At 30.0% G+C, this 24413-nt stretch overlaps 3 protein-coding genes and 1 pseudogene across 5 annotated transcripts; all 4 read right to left on the bottom strand.

The window, feature by feature from the left end:
- Positions 1-224: 224 nt before the first annotated feature.
- On the bottom strand, positions 225-2964 carry LOC108477146 (probable ribose-5-phosphate isomerase 2). Of its 3 annotated transcripts, none has more exons than XM_053023516.1 (2): positions 1743-2856; positions 225-470 (listed from the first exon to the last, which is right to left on the bottom strand). In XM_053023516.1, the coding sequence occupies exons 1-2, from the start codon at positions 2491-2493 to the stop codon at positions 448-450; spliced, it is 774 nt and encodes a 257-aa protein (XP_052879476.1). In that variant the 5' UTR covers positions 2494-2856; the 3' UTR covers positions 225-447. The 3 variants fall into 3 exon arrangements, with proteins under 3 accessions (XP_052879476.1, XP_017635095.1, XP_017635094.1); XM_017779606.2 differs by lacking the exon at positions 225-470 and adding an exon at positions 1471-1639 and having other exon boundaries at positions 1743-2855; XM_017779605.2 differs by lacking the exon at positions 225-470 and having other exon boundaries at positions 1471-2964.
- Positions 2965-7550: 4586 nt separating this feature from the next.
- LOC128285484 (uncharacterized) lies at positions 7551-10248 on the bottom strand. The gene is made up of 5 exons (XM_053022963.1): positions 10155-10248; positions 8283-8336; positions 8020-8133; positions 7803-7923; positions 7551-7675 (listed from the first exon to the last, which is right to left on the bottom strand). The coding sequence occupies exons 1-5, from the start codon at positions 10203-10205 to the stop codon at positions 7551-7553; spliced, it is 465 nt and encodes a 154-aa protein (XP_052878923.1). The 5' UTR covers positions 10206-10248.
- A 147-nt stretch (positions 10249-10395) lies between these two features.
- LOC108477310 (signal recognition particle 9 kDa protein-like) lies at positions 10396-11885 on the bottom strand. Its single transcript, XM_017779811.2, has 3 exons — positions 11395-11885; positions 10905-10998; positions 10396-10645 (listed from the first exon to the last, which is right to left on the bottom strand). Exons 1-3 carry the CDS (start codon positions 11554-11556, stop codon positions 10569-10571), a joined length of 333 nt encoding a protein of 110 aa, XP_017635300.2. The 5' UTR covers positions 11557-11885; the 3' UTR covers positions 10396-10568.
- Positions 11886-20290: 8405 nt separating this feature from the next.
- On the bottom strand, positions 20291-24189 carry LOC108477585 (uncharacterized; annotated as a pseudogene).
- Positions 24190-24413: the final 224 nt, after the last annotated feature.

The following is a 24413-nucleotide window of genomic DNA, read 5'->3' as shown; positions in this document are numbered from 1 at the left end:
AAATTTATTATCCCCAATACTCCTCTAGATAACGACCGGAGGAGATGAGTCGGAGAAAACTCTTAAGTTAAGCGCAAGAAACCAAGAAGGACAAAGAAGAACAAATTCGGGTGAATTAAATACTTTCAATTGTTTTTTACATTTTCAATTCCTCTTTATTTTATTATTTACCAAATCTGATTTTAATTGCAAGGATTAACTCTTAAAAGAAGGGGAGAGTAAAATTTAGAAATTATAAATTAGGATTTAACTATTTGAATTTTTTTTCTCTTTGCCATTCTCTGCCTAACATATAATAATAATAATAATAATAATAATAATAATAATAATAATAATAAGGAAGTTTCATTAACAATTAGACTAAAATTAAAATTAAATAAGTAAATCAATTTACTCTTAGTTGTCATAAATTACAAAATATAAAAAAAAAAGAAGCTATTTTGGTCCCTAACGAAATCCTAGTTCCGCCCCTGCACACAAAAAAGAAGATTAATGGAAAGTTAGAAAGTCCAAATTTATGGAAGAGCCCACTATGGTGGCATGGTTTCCTGGAAGACTGGAAAGGGAGTTTATTTTTAGCATTAAAAGCTTAGGGAGTCAATCCATCCTAATTTTACAAAAGTTTTTTAGTGGGGAAAATCATAGAGTAGTCAAGTTGTTTTTGTTAACAAGGTCCTGCTACTTGCAGAAATCTGGAGCAATTACAAAATTATTTGTAGGTTATTTAAAGTTAAACGGTTTAGAAGCCCCTGGAATGCTCACAAAATAGATACAAGGACCGACCAACAGCACAAGGTTAGCAGCATGGAGTAGAGAGAGAGTATCAAAATGGCTTGAGCCTCTTATAAGGGGAGAAAATCACTTTATATGGCCAGGATAGTAGGGGTTGTATTTCGGTAACCTTGCCTGTTTTCTTTCTTTATTGTTTTAATTATTCAAGATTAATTTATTAATTCATGATTATAATCTAAAATTTTTGTTTTTCATTTAATATTAAAAATACATTTTATTCTTCACATTTATATTACTTTGATATTAATGATAATTTGACAATATTTTAATTATTAAATAGTACCAAATAGGTCTATTGTATTTGTTGTTGCAATTCTAGGTTGTGCGCATTAATGTAATATGATCATCCCTCTTTCTTCACAGACACATAATGGAGATTTTAGCTGCTGAAATGGATGCCAAAATCCAATTCATTCCAATATTTCTATGTACATAAATCACTTTTCAGTCGTAGGTTTGGTTTTGGTCTTCAAACACGATTAGGCTTTGATCAAGTCAAAAAGTCGATGCAAGTATACCAGAGTTAGACGCCCACGCAACCACACATTCAACACTAGATAATAAATAAGCATAAAAAACCTGTTAAACATGAGTTGCTTATCACCATTTCAGCATGACTTTGAAGTTTTATCAAATGAGTTGAATTGGACTATTTTTTTTTTTTATTTGGAAAAACTATTGATTGTAAGATTAAAATTATCATAACAATTGATAGCTCAATTGCTGTCACAATCCTAACATTCCTAAACCCAATCTTCCCTTACAATTATAATTAATTGCCTCAACAAACTTACTAGTGAAGACCTCTCTTCCCATCATCAATCAATATAGATGCCAAAAGGTAAATCTGAAAGCAATAGTTGTAATTCAGTAAATACGAAAAAGGGTTAGAATAATTGCCCCCCGCCCCCAATAGTTCTACTTATCCTTGATAGTAATTCCAAGCTCACCTGCAACAATAACAGTGGTGGCCATATCAAGAAACATCCCATGTTCAACCACACCCGCAATCCTCAAAATAGCATCGCTTGCAACCTGCAAATCCCCCATTTCTTTCTTCAAATACAAATCCACGATGTAATTCCCGTTATCTGTCACAAATGGCTTCCCTTCACCATCATTCCTCAGCTTGGCCACGCAATCCGACCCTTGGAACAACTTTTGGAGCTTATTTGCAGTAAATTTCCAGCAAAAGGGAACGATTTCAACCGGCAAAGCCAAACCGCTCCCTCCCAAATGTTTAACCAATTTGGATTCGTCAACAATACAAACAAATTTCTTGCATGCTCCTTCCACCATTTTCTCTCTTAAAAGCGACCCACCTCTCCCTTTCACCAGATTGAGATGCGGGTCCACTTCATCCGCCCCGTCGATGGCTAAATCAATGGTGGGATAGTTGTCGAGATCTGAAAGTGGGATACCCAAAGAAACAGCTTGTTCCTGCGTTTTCTTCGATGTGGGAATTCCGACGATGTTGCTGAGCTTGCCTTGCCGGAGCAACTCCCCGATTCGATCCACGGCGTGTTTGGCAGTCGAACCCGTACCCAGACCCAAAACCATACCCGACTCAACGAACTCAACGGCTTTGTAAGCGGCGATTTTTTTCAATTCGTCTTGGGTTAGGATGACGGGTGGGGACATAGGAGGAGACAAAGATAAAGCCTCCATTGAAGCAGCGGTTTCAGACCAAGCAATCGCCATCTTTTGAGGGTTAATAAAGAATAATAGGTTCAAATTTTTTTAAAAAAAAAAAGAAAAATAAAAAAGAGATGATAATTTGAATCAAAAGAAACGAAAGGCTAAAATTGAATCAGTCAGAAAGGGGGCAAGAAAAAGAGTGGGGTTTCTTATTATTATTCCGTTCTCCTTCAGGGGTTCCTTCAGAAACCCAGATATTGGGATGGGGATTAACAGCGTAATGGCGATGAAAGGGATAGGGAAAGGGATAAGGGAAGAGAGGGTATGTGGTGAAGTGAAGAGGAAGAAGAAGATAGGGTTTTGTATTCCGGCAAATAGAGAGAACGCGGGATAAGTTGAATGCAAAATTAGTGGGCTTTTGTATGCTTCTTATAAAAGAAAATCGAGGAAGGTCCAAAACAAGAGATTTGGAATTAAAAGTTAATTGGTTTTTGGTGTTATGGTCCCCCCTTTCATACTCTTTTATTTTTTAATGTCTATACCCTTTTTGTTTTTGTATGGGTATTAATATATATTTTATATTATTTCAAGTTTATCAATCTTTTGATTTTTTACTAGAGATTTATTTATATCAATACAAAATTATATCATTTTATATATTTTTATATGACGTTAAATTTATTGATATAATTGTATTTTTCATACATGTAAATTTTTAAATCAATCTAATATTGTTAGGATATTATTATGAGATATTTTTAAGCGTTTATTTAAAAATATATTATATATCTTTTCTATTCCTATATGATTATTGTTTTATACTCTTAAGGTTCATCAATAAAATTAAAAGGGATTATCCTATTTTTATCTTATATTGATCTAAAATAATATATATTATTATTATTTATTGAATGGTTGAAAGTTCTTAATATAAAATAAATAATTAAAATTATTAATTTACATCATATTTAACATGCATAATTTATATAAATAAAATGTGAAATATAACTATTAAATTATTAAAATATTAATAATACAAAAATATAAAACGATATAAATAGATGTAAATGAATTCCTCACAAAATTGTAACCACAAGTTAGTGAAAAAAAAGAAAAGAAAGTAATTTTGAGGTTAATTAATAAAGAGGGGCGCATGCATGTAAATCTAAAACCGAGATGTGATAGGTGGTTGAATTCATAGGAGGATAAAAATTATGAATGATTTGACGGTATAAATTTAAATACCAATGGCTATTGAATTTATGCTAACAAGGCGATTCTCCGCGTAGCATATTCTCTCAACTTTGGATGGATGGATGGATATCTGAGTTTTCATTGTTCATGTATTCTCATTGCTTTATTTATTTATTTAGCTTTGCATAATATTCTCTTATTCTTTTCTGTAATTTCTAAAAATTCACTCTTCTATTCATCTTTCGTTGGGACAATAATTCAAAAAACTATAAACGATTTTTTACCCTCTACAACTCTGCTTCAACTTTCCCGAGGCCAAGCGTATTCTTAAATAAATTTTTCATTTTAAACTTGAAAAATAAATTTGAACAAAAAATTAAAACATTTAACTCTTGAGCTTCATCTAATTCTTTTTAAATTAGTAATGTTTTATGTTATGTAATTTTATATATTATGTAATGTAGAACATATAAAATTAAATATTTAGTAATATATAAAACTATATTATTATGATGTAAATATTAAAATTAGTAAGTGACTATATATAAAATTTTAATAAATAAAATATATAAAATAATTAATTATTAAATAACATAAATCTATATTTTAATTTTTTTTAAAAAAATAATATGATCGATTTAAAATAGACTTGAGTTAACTATTTATAAATTTAGATGAGTTTAGACAAAAATTTAAACCCATATTTTAGATTGAACCAACCTTAAATAAATATAAATTATATTAATATTATGCATAAATTCAACCCGACTTGATTATCAATATCTCGAGTAAATCATCTAAAAGGGAATAACGCAACTTTAAATTGAATGGCCTAAAATATTTCAATGATTCTTCAGATAAAGGTGATGAGGATGTAGGGATATTGTTTGGAAGTTGCATTCCATTTCATTTAAGAAATGAGAGAAACGTTTAACAAATTCACACAAATTAATTGGTTTAATTGGAATCTTACATATGATAAATCTTTTGACTGCCACGTCTAAATGTCGGCATTATTACCATCTATATTTGTTTACGGTTGAGGCTTAAGTATTTTAGTTAAAAGACATTTACATCTTCAAGCTTGGACCCGTTATTAGGTATTTATATTTTTAGTATTGATATTATTATCAGTATAGAAAGATATAAATTTTAATATATTGAAGCGCATTATTCTTTTATTTAAAGGTTGAAAATAGATTATGAGTAATTATAGACATTATATAAATAATAACAATAATAATAACTTATAACAAAATTAATATTTAAAAAATAGAAAAAATTTAGTATTGAATTAATTAAAATTAAAATCTTATCATTTAATGTTTAAAATTAAAAAATTCTAAAATTGATGTTTATCTTTAATTAATTTTTATCGCTTTGAGAAATCAAATAAATTTATAGTTTTATTAGAGTAATTGAATGGACCAAAATGGGATTGGTTTTTTTCAACCATAACGTACATCAACCAAAAACAAGGACTGAAACTTGAAACATGAAATTTGGAACATAAATAGAAACATGGAACTTAGACCTAAACTTCAAGTTTGAATTTGAAACCGTCTAAGAATGGAAATGACAAAACTGAACTTTGACTTGGAACAAAGATGGCATACCATAATATCACGTGGAAAGCATGGGGTTTTCCTTTTTTTCTTTTTTCTTTTACGTTTATATTATCAAATACAAAATATAAACCCTAAAGAAATAGCATTAGAAAGCTTCGTAGATAAAGTTTCATGCTTGTTAGAAATATGACGTGGATATGATTATATATATATATATATATATTCTAATATGGAACTCATTAAAATCAAATAAAATATGGGTAAATCTTCAAATTACACTTGAACTTTGATTTAATATGTAAATTTATACATGACTTTTGATTTGGTACAATTATATGCATAAAACTTTGATTGTGGTTCAAATGTATACATGAAACTTTAATTTTGATTCAATCATACACATTTAAAGAAATAAACACATCAATTACTTTTATATTGGATAAATATAATTATATGTGTATTGTTGAATGTTTTTGTATGTCTCCCTTTAAAAAGGGTTAGATTCTTTATTTATATGATATGATTACTGTTCATGAATGAGATGTCGTAGGTAGGTCACCATGCATGCCAATACGTACTCTATTCTAGGCTTAATATTATAAGCTTCTGAATATGTGCTTCTGGAAATAAGATATTATATTTGAAGTAGGGTGGGCTTAATATTATAGGCTTCTTTAAGGTTCTAACTATTAGAAACGTGTTTCAGTACTATCTCGTAAATTAGAGCCCTAATAGATGGCAGCCAATTGATGATAACAATGGTGTGAATATCGTGACTCTGTTGCCTGTGCAATTCGCATGGCCACATGAAGCACTGATTGTTTAGGGCTTATACTCTTAGGAAAGAAAGAAGAATCTAAAAATTATTTTTATACCTTTTGTAAATTAAAGCCTCGTCTGTAGTCCTCTAAACTTGCAGGGGATCAAGAAAGTGGTGTGAACCCCCTTATGATAACTACTGGCGCTAATAATAGACTTGTTGGTAATGCAGGCACAATTCGAGTTGTTAAAGAGAATTCAAGAGAATCCACAAGTTTATCTAGGGAGATTGACGAATACATGGACGTTCAATCTTTTATGCAAAATGGACATTCTATTCGTCATATCGGTTTCGTATGGGTGTCCAACACGTACATGCCATAGATATGCCTAGATATGTACGAGACACGTCATAATACATCAAGAGAGAGATATTGGACACGATCAAGATACCAATGTTAGAAAACGGACATGGGAAGGCACAGATGACTAGCAAACAAATGGAGAACAAACAAACTGATGAAGATGAGAAGAGAAGAAACAACCAAATGATGAAGATGAGAATAATGAAGTTGCAATTTCAGAAATGGAAAAAATTAAATGGTTGCATAGAAGAAAATGTGCTAGGGTCGGGGGTTATAAAACGCCTCATTTTCATTAAAAGATGGGAGGGTCTTTTTAGTTAATTTGGTTTGGACCATCCAGTTATTTTATTGGGATAAAGGCATGAATGATCTTTGTACTTTAGGGTTTGTTCTAATATGGTACCTCTATTTTTAAAATGTCTAATTTGATACTTGAAGTTTAATTTATTTTATAAAAATGATACCCAACTTTAACGCGATTTAAAAAATTTATGACATGACACATTAATTAATAAAATAGTGCCACGTGGCTTATGGTTGCACTACAGCAAAACTGACTTTTAGCGGCATTTTTTTAGGCCTTTAGCGACGCTTTTAAATGCCACTAAAACTATTTGCGGCGTTTTTACAAGCGCCGCAAAAAACGCCGCTGTAGATGGCGCCGCTAAGGTCATGGCCTTTAGCGCGCTTTTCCTACAACGCCGCTAAAGGTCATGAAATTAAAAAAATATATATTAAAAAGATCATGAAAATGTAAAAAAATTAAAATTGTTATCAAAATATTGAGAAGAATAATGTCCATGATTTAAATATAAAATTTTCTATTAAAATTCATTAATCAAATTAAAATAAAAATAAAAATATAGAATCAAAACTAAAATAAATAATAAAAATTAGATTAAATATAAATATAGAATCAAAATAATAAAGCACCAAACTTGTATACTGCCCACCATTATAAGTCACTAAAAGCAAGTAAAACAAAATGACTTAATTCATGGAATTCACGAATGTTAACATTAGACATGAGTTTAAAACTTTGCCTTAATTCGAAAGGATGTTCAAAACCAGAATCCACAATAGATCAAGCGACTCGATTTCAAAGAGAAAATTTCAATCCCAAACTGTGAATTCCAACATACCCCTACACCACATAAAAAGAACATTGCTTTACACTAAAATTAGCAGATTATATTAGAACATTGTTTACCTTAAAAATATGTATAAATTAAAATCAACTAAGGCTAAAATACGGAGGAAGTGCTTTGACACAATTGCGATAAGTATAAAGCATCGATGCCATCTCCTTCCCATCCCGGATAAGTGTGTTCGCCATGCCATCAAATACAAGATCAGAGACTAAAACAAAACACTAAAAAGTTTATCAAAGTTTTGCAATTAACTTTAGACTCTAACTAGCTTGGGCAAAAAATAAGTATTTATGCATATAAGCAAAAAGGAGAAAAAATAAAATAAATTGACATACAAGCTAATTGAGAGCTTTTGTGTCCTCTGTAAGAGCAGAAACGATAAGCAGAAGTAATCATGGTGTGGTTCATATTTCTGTCCAACTTCATAGTGGAGAACTTGAAGAACTTCTCCATGCTCTGTAGATTATGAAATTAGCCAACTCATTAGAAAGAAAAGAAAAACAAAATATACCCTCAGTGAACAAAATATAGAAAAAGGAGAAATTCAGCAACCTGATTACAAAGTGGTTCTAATTGCAAACTCTTTACTGTGATTTGCCTTTTGACCTTAACTTTGTTAACTCGACCAAGATTTTCAATATTGCAATGTTGCTCAAACATGATAAGCTATAAAATACAAGTAATATTTTATTAATATAACTAAATTATAATATTAAAATTAAAATGTTAAATAACATTTTAATTTGAAAACATAACTAAATCTATTAAAATTCTAAAAAATAAGAATTATATTATATATAACAATATTTATGTACGCATAAATAAAAAATACTCAATGCCAAAAGTTCCAACTTCCTAATCTGGATCTCCTGCACGTTCAAATAAAAATATATATGTCAACCAAGAATTTCTGAAGATGCTAAATTCAAAAATAATGCCAATGTAATAAAGGATTATGATATTACTAGATAGCTTTAGCATTGACAATGACTACATTTCTAAAATAGGATGGTTTCTCAATCATTTAGGTTGTTCCTTGACAGCAAGTTTAGAGAGTTAAGAGGGAATAATTGACTGAGGGTGGATGAAAAGATGGCATTAAGCTAACCTTGTTAGTGTTTGAGTGGTAAGAACATAAAGTGGAGGATCAACAATGCTCTCATTAGCATGCCGCAAGAAGAGCAACAAAAATGAGAGGTTTCGGTGAAAAAATTAACCATCTATAACCAAGTTTTAATAATCATCTGTGTTCAACACAAATGAAACTGGCAAGTCAAAGTTTTGAAGCAGAGGTGAAAGCATGTAATGGTCAATCTATATTTGTCAAAAAAAACCCCCAAAAAAGGATTTCAAGCACTAAGTAAGACCATTTTCACCAATAAAAAGCAACGTTTTACCCTAAAAGACTAGCGTTGAATCATGGTATCTGAAAAAACTTAAAGAAATAGAAATGATTGTAAAGAAGCAGTGAATAAGAACATTACATACTATGAATTTATATTCAATGTATAAGTTTTTTGCGAGTAATATGTAAAAATAACAAACAGACCATTACACATGTGACAATAACACATTAAATCTTAAAAATAACAGAACTTAAAGACTAAAATTTTCAAATTCCAAAAGTATAAAAACTAAAATGACTAAATTAAAGTAGAGACTAAATTAACAAATATAGTGTCTCGATAATAGAATTTGAAAATCAACTTATTTGATATTAATTTAAGATATGATATGACATATCCAATGGAACCATTTTAGCTTAACTCCATATTGCATTTAATATTTAGCACAAAAGTTCAAGTTAAACTACAATGATCTAATTGAATATACTACCTCACTTCAAAATATCACATAATATTTTAAACTAATATTTCCATATCGTAAAATTAGGAAAACTACAATGGTGGTCAACTAACAATTATCAATTTTATCTTTTATCATCCAATTATGAAAATTTTAAAATGATCACCCAACTAAAAAATATAATTTTATTAAAATCAAAACCAAATTGCATTAATTTGAAGAAAATGAGGATTAATTTCTTTACAACATGACCAAATTGAAAAAAAATATGTAGTCATTAAGAGTTAAATAAGCTATTGTACCATTTTAAAACTACCACTAGTTAAGTGCCTATCAATGTAATTTACACATTTCTTTTATTAGTTGGAAAAATTATCAGTTTATTTCATTTTTCTAAGCTAAAAAAGAAAAAGCGCTGCACGGGGACATGTACTACATACTTTAGGGAATTAATATCTAGTGTAACTTTTTAAGTCACCGGAGTTATTATTAAAAAGGTTAATTAAAAATACTACTTTCTTATTTAATTTTTGTGTCAATTATCTTTTTCAGTATTTAAAAGAAAAACATTCCTCGTATCCAAACATGTAGAAACCAAACTAGTGTTTTCATAGTTAAAAACCAACTACAAACCTCAGGAGTTTAGTGGAGGCTGTCACACTTATGCCTCGATCTTTACACCATCAATCAACCAAAGTAGACCCATAATTATTAAGACATGACGTTTTAAAATAGTTTCTTTCTTTTATCAGCCTAAACTCAAGAGTTTGGCTGAGGAATAAAAAACACCAAAGCTGCCAACAAATTGACTAGACATTCACACTCGAGTACACTCAAATACAGTTATTGGCCCAAATACTGAAAAGAGAAATAGATTTTACCTCTTTTGCAGGTTTATTGGGTGAAGAGGGTTGAACTTTGTAGCATTGCATGATATCAAAAGATTCAGGTGAACAATCCTGTAAAAATTTCAATAATCATGGCTATTCAGCATCCTGGAGAAGTAAAAACACAGATGGTCCACAACCCTTGTAAAAGATTTTTTTTCTTTGGTTAGTGGTGAGTGTAGAGCTTCAATATCCACCCAAAAGGGAGAGAAAATGATAAAATTGTATCATGATCTACAGAAAGTGAATCTCTTCATTCAATGGAATCTAGAAAACATGATAAATTTTCCAGGAAAATTTTGACAATCTCAGCATTTTCAATTCATAAAAAGTCACGATTTCTCTCTAAAATTCAGAGGGTCCTATAGTATTTGTTTAAGAACCCAATGTGTTAAGCAGAAAATCCAGCTACTGTTTTCTTCCTCTTCCCTTCTTTGCTGGTTGGGCTTCGATCTGTTCTTTCCCTGTAATTTCTGACATTTCCACTGCATCACAATGAAAAATGATAATTATTAGAAATTCCACATACAAAACCAAACATAAATAAACGAAAATGTTGGAAAATATTGTTCATAAATGAACTCCATTGGACCACGGACAAGTTTTGGAATCTTTTCCAATTAAGTTCTTAAAGGTTTTTCGTTCTATGTCAACAAAGTAACATGTATTTAGTTGCTTTTTTTTTTTTGCCTACAAATTTGAGAAAGATCAGTCATTTTTAAACGAAGTAATGAAGAACAATACCATCAGGTCCCCGAGCCATCAAGGTAAAGAATATATTGTTCAGTTTCTCCATCTTCTTGGCCTCCTGTGCTTGATCTGTCTTGAACTTAAGGCACTAATAGCAAATAAAATAGTTTATAATGAGAAACCCCATAGCATTTCCCATGAAAGAAGTAGGGTAACATCAAATCCAGAAGTCATAAATCCAGTACTTTACAATTGATCAAGCTCTTTCCCTCAAACAAACAATAAAAATTACTAAAATTGAATGCCAAAAACACAATAGAATGTGAAATAATGAAAAACCACGGAAAAAGTACATGTACGCTAGGAACGAGTCTCATATTTTCACAACAAAATAGATTATACTGATTTTTAGAAGAGATCCCTCAACTGCTTTGGGTCATTCGTCCAATACAGATGCTATTATAGGTCTATAACTTATAGATTCAAACTTGAGATATTCAAGCAACACGGAAGATAAAGTTTGTAAGTTAAAGAAATCAGATACCATGATTTTGCAGGCAGACAACAAGGAAAAGGGGGAGGTGGCCGCAGGTGCAGGTTTTGGAGTGGAACTAGAAGATGCTAATTTTGCTGCAATGTTGGAGAGCATCGACTGACACTTCTCCTGCTGCTGTTTAAATCTACCTAACTTCTCTAGTAATACCATCACTCAAGACCTTCTTAACCTTCACAACTCTCAAATCCCAGAGACAAAAAAGAAAGAAAAATCTCAAATCGACCAGATTTCCTAGAACTCCCATTTCTACTACTACCTTTGAAGAAATGAAATGGAAGAAGAAGTGTGATTGGTGTAGGTGTATTGACTTGTGTTGCTGGAAATGGGAAATTTGGGGGCAAATTTTGAGAGTTATTTGGGGGATTTAGGGCGCGACGGAGATGAGAAAAAGAGGGAGTAATGAGCGGGTAAAAAAAATTTGGGGATTTTGACTTTCCCTTTCTGCGGCGTTTCCACTAAAAACGCCATTATAGTTCAACTTTTTACGGTATTTTTTATAAAAACGCCATTATAGCTCAATTTTTTGTGACATTTTACCTAAAAGTGCCACTATTGTATAATTTTAAGTTTTTATATTTTTAACATATTTTTCTATTTTTCTTTCAAAATTTTTGTCTTTGAGATTGTCATTTTTTAAATTTTTTTTAATTTTGAATATTAAACTTTTAACGCAATATGGACTAAAATATTAAATATTAAATATCAAATTTTAAGTCTTTTATTTTTATTTTAAAATTTTTATTTTAAAATTTTAAATTTTTAAAGATTTTTATAATTTTAAATTAACATATAAAATACAAAAGGAAACTTTAAGAGAAATAAAATGGAATCGATCAATTAAAAAATACAAAATGACACAACAATACAAGCATTATTCTTTTAAGTATAGTCGCATTAGTTGTTTGGATTTTTATATAATGGCATCTTGGTTATTACATCAAATTTTATTAATTTTGTTACATAAAATTCAATGAGTGTGCCATATTCTAAAATGATTATTTTGCTTTACTTAATTCAAAACATCTATTGTTTGAATCGAGTTTTAAATAAAATTAATTGTAATTTTATAATTTATATCAATTTGAGTGCAATAATTTTTGTCTATATAAATTAAATATTAAAATATTTTTAGTTGAATCATATAAATGGAAAGAAAATTTTATAATTATAGTTATTTTTTTATTAAGTTGTGTTAAGGGTTAATCAAGTATATTAATTTAGTTGTGAAATTATTAATTTACCCTCTCACATATAAATTAAGTTCTAAGAATGTATTTTATATTTATATATATATATAATAAAAATTGAAAAACAATTAACTTTATGATTATAACCAAAATAACAATTAATTTTTATATAAACTTTTAATAAATATATGAGTTAAATAATATCTTTTAGCATAGGAGTGTTAAATCTTAAAAAGAAAAAATAATTCTCTTAACATACTTTAACAAATTGAATACTAAACCACTTAATCTGTAAAAGCTAAAAATATGAGATAAGTATTTGTACTTTTCAGTAAAATTAAAATTTAGTCATTATATTTCTATTCTTAAGAATTTAATTCCTCTATGTTTCAAATTTCTGAATTTAAATGTAATTGTTAAAATTACTTTAATATTATTATTAAATTGTTAGGGATTTAGGATGTCGAATTTGGGAATGGGTGATAATACTTTAGGGATTTAGGATGAGGAAGAAGGGGAAATAAAACGGGGAAAAACGGGAAAATGTTAAGTGTATCGTGTGGGTAAAAATAAGACAACTAAACCATTTAAGTTTTGAACAAAATAATTTAACATTAGCAGTGTTTATAACCTAGCGCCACTGAAAATGCACCAATTGCGGCGTTTAGGGTTTTAGGGGTTATAGTTTAGTGTTTAGGGCTTGTTAGGGTTTAGGAGTTTACTATTTTAGGGGTTATAGATTAATGTTTTATGTTTTTTTTGGGGTTTAAGATTTTAGGAGTTATATGACTTTTAGTGGCGTTTTACTAAAAGCGCCGCTAATGCTCTGGTGTTTAGCGGCGTTTTACCAAAAGCGCCGCTAATGCTCTGTTTTTTAGAGGCGTTTTACCAAAAGCGCCGCTAATGCTCTATTTTTTAACGGCGTTTTACAAAAAGCGCCGCTAATGCTCTGTTTTTAGCGGCGTTTTAACAAAAAAGCCGCTATTGCTCAGTTTTTAGCGGCGTCTATTGCTCTGTGTTTTACAATTTTTGCAAGCCCTATTTTCTTGTAGTGTTGACTTATTGACTAAGAACTCAATGGCGTTTTAGCAATAAGTCTAAAAAAATATTTTTTTTTCGAAATTAATTTATTTACTTTTTTTTTTCACATTTTCCTCTTGCTTTCTCTTTCTTTTTATTTTTTTAAAATTATTTCTTTTTCACGTTTTTTCTCTAAACTCTCACTTTCTCTCCGAACATACCAAATCGACGACCACTAGTTTCGCCGCCTCCACCATCGTCCAACATCATCAGAAGGCTTTCAACGCATTGATGTGGAAGGAGACTTGTTGATGGAAGAAGTTCCCAAGCTTCATTTGAATTTTCTATTACAATCCAAATACAAAATGTAACCCCCATTATACCATGTTCGACTCAAGAAACCTGATATAGGAATATTACATTTGATGCCAAAGTAATTCTTGGCTAATTACTAATATATTTGAACATAAAAACAGACACTTGGAACATACTTAATATTTTTCTAAAGTACATGCCATTCTATTCAAAATTTTAAAACATACCCTGGTGCTGCTTGAAGATGTGATGAGATGAAGGCTTGCAATCTCAAATTCAACTCTTCAAAAATTTTTGTACCTAATCTGCGCACGGAAACAAATCACACGCTAAGTATACACCCAGTAGTATTACTATAATTCAAATACTTAAAGTAAAAACAATAAATATGCACAATTAATCTTACCACTATTTTACTTTTAATAAATCATTCATGCATTTAAAACTTTAAATTTTCTTAGTAATATGTATCTTAAATAGCTTTTCTTCATCTTAATTTATACATCTTCTTACTATATCAATATTCATTTCATGCATTTCATCAATAACCATTTCATAAAATCATTATTTCATATATTTCATTTCTATATCTCAATTCAATAACTTATTCTATTTCATATCTAAAACCTTACAACATTAGTCTTTCAATAATTATTTAAACCAACATTTTCAATAAAAATAATTATAATTAATTCATATGATTATATTCAATTAACTCATACACTATTTCATTATTTCCAATTCATTCTATTTTCACTTCTTATTTCGATATTTTAACAAATTCATGAACCTTAAGTTCATGCTTCAAATCTCATGTCTCAATTCAATTCACAATTCAACTCATAAATTTTTTCTCGTATTTTCAATAGTACGATTAATCAAATTTATTTAATTTTCTCATTTCAGTTATTCACCCTATTAACAAACTCGAACCTTGGCGAATACACTGATTCCAACCAAAACACCAGTACGGCACATTGTGCCTAAAACGGTGCTCAGTACCTGATCAATATATTAGAAGCAGTATACGACACATAAAGTGCCTGAAATGACACACAAGGTGCCTGATCGGCAAAGCCGATAAATCCCGTACTCTTCTAATCTTATGACATGCTAATTATATCCGACTCAGCCCGACTAGTTAATAGGGTATTCAAATCATTTTTCTATTTCAAATTCACTTTCAATTCAATGACAATTCAATTCAAATTCATTTTCCACTTTCCACTTTCCACTTTCTAATCAATATACAATTCAATACCAATACATATTTCAGATATTCACATATAATCATACATCGATTCAGTTCAAACCACTTTTCAATCAATACACAGTTCACATATTCACACATATTCATAATTTAATTCACTTTTATTCAATTCATATTTTTAATTCATTTTCCAATCAATTTCAAATCACTAATTACTTTTCAATCAATATACATTTCAAATACTCACATATTTTCTTCATTCAATTCAATTTGATTCAATTCAAATCACTTTTAGTTTCCAATAAATATACTTTCAAATATTCACATAATTCATAATTCAATTACATAGTTCAAATCACTTTTAGTTTCCAATTTGTTCACATTCAATTTCAATAGCCATAAACATTTTTGAATCAATTTCATTCAAATCAATATTATCATTTCAATTGCTTACCTAATTTTACTTACCATACATTTTAATTAAAATATAACAATTAATAATAAATAGATTTGAATTATAGTAATGCAAACCGTGATTCTCGTGTCTACTCCTCGTCCACTTTTTCTTTTCCTTTCTTCGTGGATGCCTCGAGTGCTATATTAGCTACGAAAAATTAAGATAATTTTCATAATCATTAATACAGTATTAATTCATGTCTAATATTTAAATTTTCCTATTCAATTTCTAATCAATTTCTACCTTAAATTCAATTTGGTCCTAATTAAATTCACTTACTTTCGTATCTTAATTCATACTTTATTTCTACTCAAATTTCAACCAAACTTAGACATAACTATCTAAATTTCCTCATAAATACCTAATTTTGAAATTCTTGGAATTTAGTCCCTACTATGCAAAACTTATAGCTTACTTTACAATTTAATCCTTTAACCAATTCTAACTAGAATTTCTATCAATTAAACCCCTAATTTATCAATTTGTTCAACATGAACTATATTCAAAAACTAAGAATTTCCAAAACTTTAACTTGATTTCAACAAAACTTTGTTCTAAAGCTTCTAAAACATCAAAATTAAGTAAAAAGGACTTAATTGACTTACCAATTAAAGCTTTAAGCTTCAAAACCCGAATTTTTCCTTTTTTCTGTTTTCTTCTCTCCTTTCCCCGTGTTTCGAATTGCTCTCTGTTTCTTTTCTTCTTTGTTTTGTTTCTTTTCTTTTATTTACTTTATTATATATATATATATATATATATATATATATATATTAGTTAATAATAATAATATAATATAATAAATATCTATTTACTTAAAAAGTAACTAAATAAATATATTACAAATGTATAAATACAATTATTACATTTGTATATTTTTATCACCATACACTTGGCTTTAATTTAATTTAATTCATAATATGATATTTATAATAAATTAATTTAATAATAATTATTATAATAAATATCTTTAGCTTAAAATATAAGTAAATAAATAATTATATTACAAATGTTTACATATATTTATTACACATGCGTTTTATCATCACCCTTCATTTGTCAACTATTTAATTTAATTTATAATTTAATATCAATTAAATAATAAATATTTATTTAATAACAAATATATGTATTACAATTGTGCACGCATATATTTTTACAATTGTATATTACCATCACAATCCACTTGTCCTTATTTTATTTATTTCATAATATAATATAATATAATATAATATAATATAATATAATATAATATAATATAATAATATAATTATTATAATTTAACATAATTAAATTTATAACTAATTTATTTATTTATATTAATTAAACAAACAAAACCGCCTTAACTTATGCTAAATGGCATATTTTCCATTTTGGTCATTTTTATTTTCTATTAATCTACAATTCAAAATTTACCATTTATTCACTTTAGTCCTTTTTCCTAATTACTCTTAATTAAGCTAAATTCACCTAATTAGAACCTAATTAGGCACACCACTAGTCTCATAAATATTTCTAATAATTATTTACGAACCCATTTCACTAAGATGGAGGCCTGATATTGCACTTTTTTTATGCTCGTGAATTTTGGGTCATTACATTTCTCCCCCCTTAATAAATTTTTTCGTCGAAATTTACCTGCAAAGAGATGGGGGTATTGAGATCTCATAGTTTCTTCCAGTTTCCAAATTGCTTCTTCTACACTATGACTTTTCCACAACACTTCCACTAAGGAAACCTGTTTATTCCGTAACTTCTTTACCTTCCGAGCTAACATCTTCTGTCGAAATAATATGAGAAGGGTTTAATCGATATCTCCGTAGAATGAAAACATGAAAAACATCATGAATCTTTTGTAATTTCAGAGGCAATACAAAGCAATAGGCAACTAGCCCAACTCTTCTTATAATTTTTTTACAGCTTAATAAAACGAGGACTCAGTTTTTCTTTTCGGCTTAATATCAATATTTTCTTCCAAAACGATACTTTAAAAATATTTTGTCGCCAATAGGATACTCAATATCCAGGCGTTTTAAATTTGTATAAGATTTCTATCTGTTGAAGCTGCCTTTAGTCTATCTCAAATCTTCTTAACAATTTCCTCCATTTATTGGATTAATTCTGGCCCTATCATTTTTCTTTCATTCAATATATAAGAATACCACACATCCTCATAATTTCTCGAATTTAAACTTCAACAAGTTTTTGAAGTGACCAATCAGTTCTGAATGCTACAAAATGAGCTGATTTCGTTAGCCTATCAACAATCACCCAAATAACATTCTTTTTACTTGCTGATAAGGGTAGTCCTGTTACAAATATTTCCCATTTCCATTCAAGAATGTTAATAGACTGAAGTAATCCGGCAGGAACCTAATGCTCTACCTTAACTCATTGATAAGTCAAACATTTATCCACATATTCGACCACATCTCTTTTCACTCCTGGCCACCAATAAAATTTTTGTAAACTGTAATACATTTTCGTTCCTCTAGGATGCAGAACAAAATGACTATTATGAGCTTTGCGAAGTATCAACTTTTTCAATTTAGAAATATCCAGAATGCAAATTCGATTGTGAAATCTCAAGCAACCATAATTATCAAGGTTGAAATTTTCTAATATACCATTCTGAACCATTTCTCTTTTCCTCACCAATTTGTCATTTTCTAACTACACTGACTTAATCTGATCAACATCACCAATTTGATTTTTAATCCAGCTAATAAGCTTTCATCGTCATTGATACTAAGTTGAGCAAACATTGTTCGCAATTCAATTGTTGCTTTCCTGCTCAATGCATCAACTATAACATTAGCTTTATCAGGGTAATAATCAATAACACAATCAAAATTTTTCAAAAACTCTATCTAACGATGCTGTCTTAAATTCAACTCTTTTTCAGATAAAAGATTTTTGGGACTTTTATGATCGGTATAAATATAACACTTTTCATCATACAAATAGTGTATCAATATCTTTAAAACAAAAACCACAACAACTAGTTTCTAAATCGTGTGTCAGATAATTGCATTCATACATTTTTAGCTGACTAGATGCATAAGCAATCACTTCTAGTCTTACATCAAAACACGATTAAAACCATTCAAGAATCATCACTATAGATGACAATATTATTTCCATAAGAATTGAAAACCTTTAGTAGATTATCTTTAGAGTTATTCTTATAATCCTATATATATTTTTAGGTTCTACTTTGTTATACTTTTATATTCTCATTTTCATTTCCTTTTTTTTCTTTCTCTTTTCGAGGCAAAAAATGATTATTCCAGTTATGGATCAGAGTTATTACTCTTAATCCAAACCTCGTAGAAATCTATTGGATCTATTGGACCGACAGCTGCCAACAGTCTCCTTGAGGTAACTGTTCTTTCTAAAGTTTGCCTCTTTTATTACACAATTTACAACTTTGCTATTTCTTCTTCTTCTTTTCACACTTTAGGTCACTATTTATTCACTAATTCTTAAAATCATTTTGCTACCTTTTTATGTTCTCTAAAGTACTCACACTATTTTTTTTATGGTCAATTCTATTCTTATCTTCTATAATCTATTTTTTTAACTAAGGTCTTTATTTCTTTCTATACTTCTTTCTAAAATACCTCAAAGTAGAGTTGTCTTCCATGTTGTTATCCTTATTTTATTTGGTATAACAAGTTATACATGGGTTATTCATTGGACCAAGTTATACATGGGTTATATTTTAAATAAATAAATTATAATATTTAGGTTGAGTTTTTTAACATAAAAAATATTTTTTTTATCGTTATGTCTGTACTTTCATTAAAAAAGATTTATAGCATATCGTGTGGCATCTGTATTGCATGTCGATCGCATGCTTCATAGTCAGTAACGAAGCTTGATTTCTTCTTTATCTTGAATAAATATATTTATTGATGCAGTGGACTCATTCATAATGAAAACCTGTTGGAGCAGTGTACTTATCCCAAGAAAACCTTGAAATAAACAGCAGAGTTGTGAGATGTTGGAGGCAAATTTCGTGGTCTCCTCCTTCTGTTTGTTTGGAAGTTGAATGTTGATGGTGCTTACAAATCCAACATGGCTTGATGTTATTGGAGACTCATATGGAAAATGGATTAGGGATTTTGGCCGTAGTCGGATGGGCCCGATCAGGCTTGTATCACCATTGAGCTCGATTGTTTAAAGGCTACCCAACAGATTAAAAGTTGTAATATCGTACGGATTTACAGGATAGTTGGGAGCTTCTCTAGAGGAATCAAGAAGTGGAAAGTAACTCACATGTATAGCTAGCATTGCTATAGATCTTCCTTTGGGTGTCCACGTCTTGGCTCAATCTCTTGGTGCGGTCATTTATGTCATACATGAGGACCATCACTGCTTGGAATTGCCAAGGCTGGTAAGTATGTAATAATATAGTCTCTTTTCCAATTTGATAAAAAATAACTTATCCATATATTTGAAAAATCATACTATACACACTTATAAGCTGCAACATACTATGATGGGAAATAAGGGATTTATGTAAGCAGAGATGCCAATAATAAAAAAATTATATGACAGCACAGTGACAGAAATTAGAATTACCCACCCCCACTTACAATGGAGCTTTGCCCCACCTTGGTTCCTTTCCTAATATGGGATAACAACAAAAATGAATGCTTTTCAACCTAATTTCTTGCTACAATTTAGACACAATTAGTTGTAGTTGATAATACTCTTATCTTGTTGCTCTCTGGGCTGTAAATCTTTCTGCAATTCATATATTTTATTGGAAACAATAACTTCACAATGGTATCTACCTGGCAAGGGCAGTCAGCATAGAATATCCAAAGAACTAGGCAAAGCAATACTCCAACTGAGATTTACCCCAGTCCTGCATTTACTATCTTAAGGTAATGCTCTAATGGATGGTAGTAATTTGAGCCAATCTTTTGTAACATATCCCTAACAAAATCACAGTTTTGCAGGCAAAGTAAGAGCGGAGTATAGTGCTCGAAAGCGAAGCTCTCATTAACTGCTGCCACCAGTTGCATGAATCTATCAGGTGTTATCCTTCTAGTTATGGTGCATAGCCCAGATGCCGAGACCATGTACGTGAAGTTTTACCAAACCTGAAAAAATATAAAAATTTAATCTAGTCGAACTTTTCTTGCATGAATAGGAGCCTTTTAAATTTTAGTACATAATTTGCAATGCGGTGTTTATCATTGTCAAGGGTAAAAGTTATACTATTTGTGAATTCTACCTGAAAGTTCATTGAAACTTAGTTGCAACGACAAATAATATCATGCTTTCCTCAAACACTAAATGACTAGGCCATTTTACTGGGACTTGAGTGTGAATGTTGGATATGGACATATGTTCAACTCAGGTATGCTTATTTCTTTTCCAAGTTTTTTCATGTATTTGAACAGTTATTGGGGGATCATATATCTTTGTACCTTTTTCCAGATATGCATCGGTCTAGGTATTTGACTATTAACACAAACACACAACAAACCTTATTTTTGTAGAGTGTGGAACATCTTTACAAGCAAAAGCTAAGAGCAACAATTTATTTAGTTTACAATCTCGACTAAATCGGTAACACAATATTGAATGGATAATTATTTATTTTTTGATGGCTAAATATGTTTGTATCACCTAAAGCTAAATCTTGAAGGTAGAAAAGCTTCACATGCAAAAATAACTATTCAATATCCAAAGACTCTTTGTTCAATCTTGAAGGTAGAAAAGCTTCACATGCAAAAATAACTATTCAATATCCAAAGACTCTTTGTTCACTTTGGACAGACAAAATTGTTCCGGTAATGTCTGTGGGAAATAAATTGTGAACAAAAAGAAGAAAAAACTCAAACCAAATTATCAAATTTGGTAAACATACTAGAGAAGCATTTGCAATAGACACCTCATTTGACTCACATTGACAATCTTAGAGTTGAGAATCAAATGGAGAACATACAGGAGGCATTGAAGGCCCGGATTGATTATACTAACGATTGTCATCAGGGGAAGGATTAGAATTGGCAAAGGTATAAATATATGTATTGACAACTTTTACTAAACTATTGATGACTTGTTTGCTCTGAGTGAGTGTATGGTTTGTTGTTCTTTGATCAACATAAGAAAGTATGTTGCTAAGTGCGGTCTTTGCATGTGGATTTTCCACCCATTCTTCCATAGCCAAACAAGTGTTGGAAATCGCACTGAAACACACAAAACAGGTCATTCATCCGTCAGACGATGACATCCATATAAGCATTTTGTCGTAGACAAGTCAAGGTTAAATTTCTTTAAGCTTTCTTCCAACAAAGAATAGCAGCCAAGTAATCATATATGGTAATAGGGGGAAAAAGCAAATAAGTAGAAATGACATGGAGGATCAATTTTTTCAAACAAACTACAACCACAAAACTGATACATTTGATATATTGTTTCAGTATGCAACCTTGAATTAGCAAATGCAAAAAGGTGCCAATGCATCTTGTATCAAATGTTAACAGTCTCTAAACATGCGGATGCTGATAGGATGTTAGATTTCTTACAAGAAAGCATGTAGGAAAAGTTTAAGTCTAACATCTTACTTGTTCAGGAGTATAAAAACTCCACAAAGGATGAAAGTAGTAGCTACTAGTAACCAGCCGCTCACTATGAATCTGCAACAATTTATTGATAGTGTTAGAAAGAGTTGTGAATTTGTAGAATAACCGAAATAGAGGAATTCCCAGACTAAGTGCCATTTAATTTCAGAACAAGTTTCCTATTTTCCATTTTTGTTTATATTCTAAATGTGATCAATAAGATAAGGTAAATAACTAATTTGAAAATTCAGAAAACAAGGATTGTAGAAAAAAGTTTGATGTTTAGTTATTTCATCATGTAAAAGTATAGATGGAAAATGGAAAAAACATTATATAGGCCCCAAAAGAACTTACATGTGAATGTTATGTTGGTGCCCTAGAACAGACAACACTGCAACAAAATTATGAACAAAATTTTAAATCGGCAAGACATGGTAATGGTCGAGAAACATATAAGATACAAATCAGTAATATATTATAGTGATACTTACAAAGACCAAGCAGGGCCAAAATTAGCATCACTGCTACCACGGAGATCAATGCCAATCGTTTAAAAACAAATTCGAAATACTTTGATTTGCATGCTAGTTTGACAATAATGAGGCAATATCAAATGGTTTAGGGGGACTATATACAACATTGAAGACTCTTCTTATTTTGACAGCATTTTCATCAGTCTTCTCTGTAAGTGTATCTGCTGTTGCATTTAAATCTATGTTCAACTTGTCGATGTCAGTCATGACATTGGAAGGAGGGAACAACTCAGTCACATTGATGGTTTTTCAAGAGAAAGGTATTGTGTAACATTATTTAGGATTTGCAGAGTGTAGTCGGACTGGTTTACAACATATTTCAAAGTATGCAACACTTTACCATGAAACTCATCTTGCCTAACTGAAAGAAGAATGCATCCAATCCTGTTCAGGAAACAATTCGCTGCTTAGATAAAGAAAAGAACATGAGCATAAATAAATACAAGAAAGAACATAAGCATAAAACACACACAGTCATGGAAAGTGCATAAATAAGTACAAGATAATTTGCTCGGTGCTTTGCTTTTTAATTTTTAATTTTTGCTTTCCACATCTTGTTTTTAGTTAATTATATGTTTATCATTTTTTTTTCTATTGAAAAGAAAAGGCACCAATAAAATCATAAACAAAGTAAATAAGATAGTAAAAGCTCCATAACATTGTAGACATTAACATTATAGACATTAAAGTTCTATAAGTTAGAGTTATTACGCTGCAGCACTAGTGAACAATATGAGTAGTATAAGACAAATTGTTTGAGAATGATCTATTCTTTTTCCTTTAATGTTTACTCTCCATCTACAGCAATGATATGCCAAAAGAACCAAGCCAAAAGAAACGGACCACAACGCAACAAATATTAATCCCACTGCCCCTGTAAATCCAATTTACTGTACACAAAACAGTTGAAAATGCTAATCAGAAATATCTGATACATATATGAGCAAGCAGGATACGATCCTTAATGACAAGGTGCACGCTGAAACATGTTAGCTTAATGGTATCTTTAGCATTTCCTAAATGAGTATAAAATAACTTCTTCATTTGGTTTTTGGTTGAATAAATTACACTTTCTTATTAACAATAACAATCTATTATCATTTGACACAGATTGCAATTTAACCTCAGCATAAAGATGCAGATTTATTAGTTCAAGTATAATATATATATGTATATACAATCCAATACTGCTAAAAGTGAACAATCTATAAAGTAATTAGATTCAACAGATCAATCAACAGGCTATCAAGAAAGCAAGGTAAACTAAAGACTTTATCGCCCAGTAGTGGCAGTTGGTAATATTGCAACCACTGTGATAATGCTTAAAATGGCGCAGAAGGTCTGGCCTATTTGTCCTTTGTCCTGCCAACACCAGCGTGCTTGGAGACTTATAAGTTGTTAGTACTGGTGCTTGTGGTAGTTCTAATATCTCATTATTCTATGCACCTAAACTCACTCCTTCTGCATACACCACAAACATACAGTAAATATGAAACAATATGAGACAACAATTAGGAACAAAACTCTTTTCGTTTCTCTTAATCATAAGGGTTAAGCTTACAGTAAGAGTGGGGAAAAGAAAAAAATAGAAAATAAGATATCAGATCTTTCAAAACTAGCAATGATCCCAACCAACTACTTCAATCTGCCTTACAATTCAGCAACCAAACATGAGAAAGGAAACATAAAGCAAACAATCAAAAT

This window comes from Gossypium arboreum, chromosome 12, assembly GCF_025698485.1.
Source record: "Gossypium arboreum isolate Shixiya-1 chromosome 12, ASM2569848v2, whole genome shotgun sequence".
Classification (NCBI taxonomy): Eukaryota; Viridiplantae; Streptophyta; class Magnoliopsida; order Malvales; family Malvaceae; genus Gossypium; species Gossypium arboreum.
Note: the sequence above shows the minus strand (reverse complement) of the source record. Positions and strands in the feature narration are given on the sequence as shown.

What these genes read in the sequence shown, in the direction of transcription:
- LOC128285484 (XM_053022963.1), bottom strand. Translation starts at nt 10,205, where the DNA reads ATGCAATGCTACAAAGTTCAACCCTCTTCACCCAATAAACCTGCAAAA. An exon ending in TGAGTATTTTTTATTTATGC is followed by an intron (nt 8,134 to 8,282) that starts GTACATAAATAT and finishes TGTATTTTATAG; the next exon opens with CTTATCATGTTTGAGCAACA. An exon ending in TAGAACCACTTTGTAATCAG is followed by an intron (nt 7,924 to 8,019) that starts GTTGCTGAATTT and finishes CATAATCTACAG; the next exon opens with AGCATGGAGAAGTTCTTCAA.
- LOC108477310 (XM_017779811.2), bottom strand. Translation starts at nt 11,556, where the DNA reads ATGGTATTACTAGAGAAGTTAGGTAGATTTAAACAGCAGCAGGAGAAG. An exon ending in TGTCTGCCTGCAAAATCATG is followed by an intron (nt 10,999 to 11,394) that starts GTATCTGATTTC and finishes ATTTGCTATTAG; the next exon opens with TGCCTTAAGTTCAAGACAGA. An exon ending in GATGGCTCGGGGACCTGATG is followed by an intron (nt 10,646 to 10,904) that starts GTATTGTTCTTC and finishes ATTGTGATGCAG; the next exon opens with TGGAAATGTCAGAAATTACA.
- LOC108477146 (XM_017779605.2), bottom strand. Translation starts at nt 2,493, where the DNA reads ATGGCGATTGCTTGGTCTGAAACCGCTGCTTCAATGGAGGCTTTATCT.